This window comes from Penaeus monodon, chromosome 28 (assembly GCF_015228065.2).
Source record: "Penaeus monodon isolate SGIC_2016 chromosome 28, NSTDA_Pmon_1, whole genome shotgun sequence".
Taxonomy (NCBI): Eukaryota; Metazoa; Arthropoda; class Malacostraca; order Decapoda; family Penaeidae; genus Penaeus; species Penaeus monodon.
Genome location: NC_051413.1, coordinates 13,594,017 through 13,594,873, shown reverse-complemented (window position 1 = coordinate 13,594,873; position 857 = coordinate 13,594,017). Strand labels below are relative to the sequence as shown.

Genomic DNA, 857 nt, shown 5'->3' with positions numbered 1-857 from the left:
GAAGTTATTAGTAGGCCCTCCATAACTGGTACTTATTCCTCCTCCACCTCCAGAACCTCCTCCAAACGATCCTCCCCCGAATGATCCGCCTCCTCCTCCGAAGTTATTACTTGGTCCACTGTAACTTGTACTAACTCCACCAGAGGACCCACCACTAAAGGATCCGCCGAAAGATCCTCCTCCGAAGGATCCACCTCCTCTACCACCGAAGTTATTGGTTGGTCCTACATAACTGGTACTTATTCCTCCTCCACTGCCACCTGCGGAACCTCTTCCAAACGAACCTCCCCCGAAGGATCCACCTCCTCCGAAGCTATTGGTTGGTCCTCCGTAGGAGCGGCTGATGCCGCCAGAGGATCCTCCGCCACAGCCTCCGCCGAGGCAGCTGCTGTAGGCCGAACCGACGAGCAAGCCCAACACCAACACACTCCGTCTCTGAAAAGAACAGGACTTGTTATTTTAATAACATCTGTTGTAATGAAATAGTGGTAAAGTATGCCTCATACTACATGGTAATTAAATGGGTGTAATTATGAAGACTATTCAAAACACGACTGCATATCAAATTACAGTCTCGTCAAGAAATGTTACCATAGTGAGTATGAGAGGTGATACTGTGACAGTGCCAGAGAGGAAACCTTATATACAACTTCACTTCCGTGTCAGGGTCAGGTGACATCAACTTGGATGACAGAGATGATTTGCATTTGAGGAGGACGGAAGCTCAATGCCATTTTATCGACTAGTGGAAGTAGATGAATTAGTTGTGTATATGGGAAGAAGGAAGTAATAATCATGATATGCATAGGAATGTATATGTTCACACACAGAAGCACGCAGAGCTATAAGTATAATAC

At 46.4% G+C, this 857-nt stretch overlaps 1 protein-coding gene across 1 annotated transcript in view; it reads right to left on the bottom strand.

Moving 5' to 3' along the window:
• Positions 1-857, bottom strand: part of LOC119591042 (keratin, type I cytoskeletal 9-like) — a 12,441-nt gene that overhangs the window by 390 nt on the left and 11,194 nt on the right. The window contains exon 3 of the mRNA XM_037939770.1: positions 111-435. Within this exon, the coding sequence (XP_037795698.1) occupies positions 111-435 (325 nt within the window). The remainder of the gene's footprint in view (positions 1-110; positions 436-857) is intronic.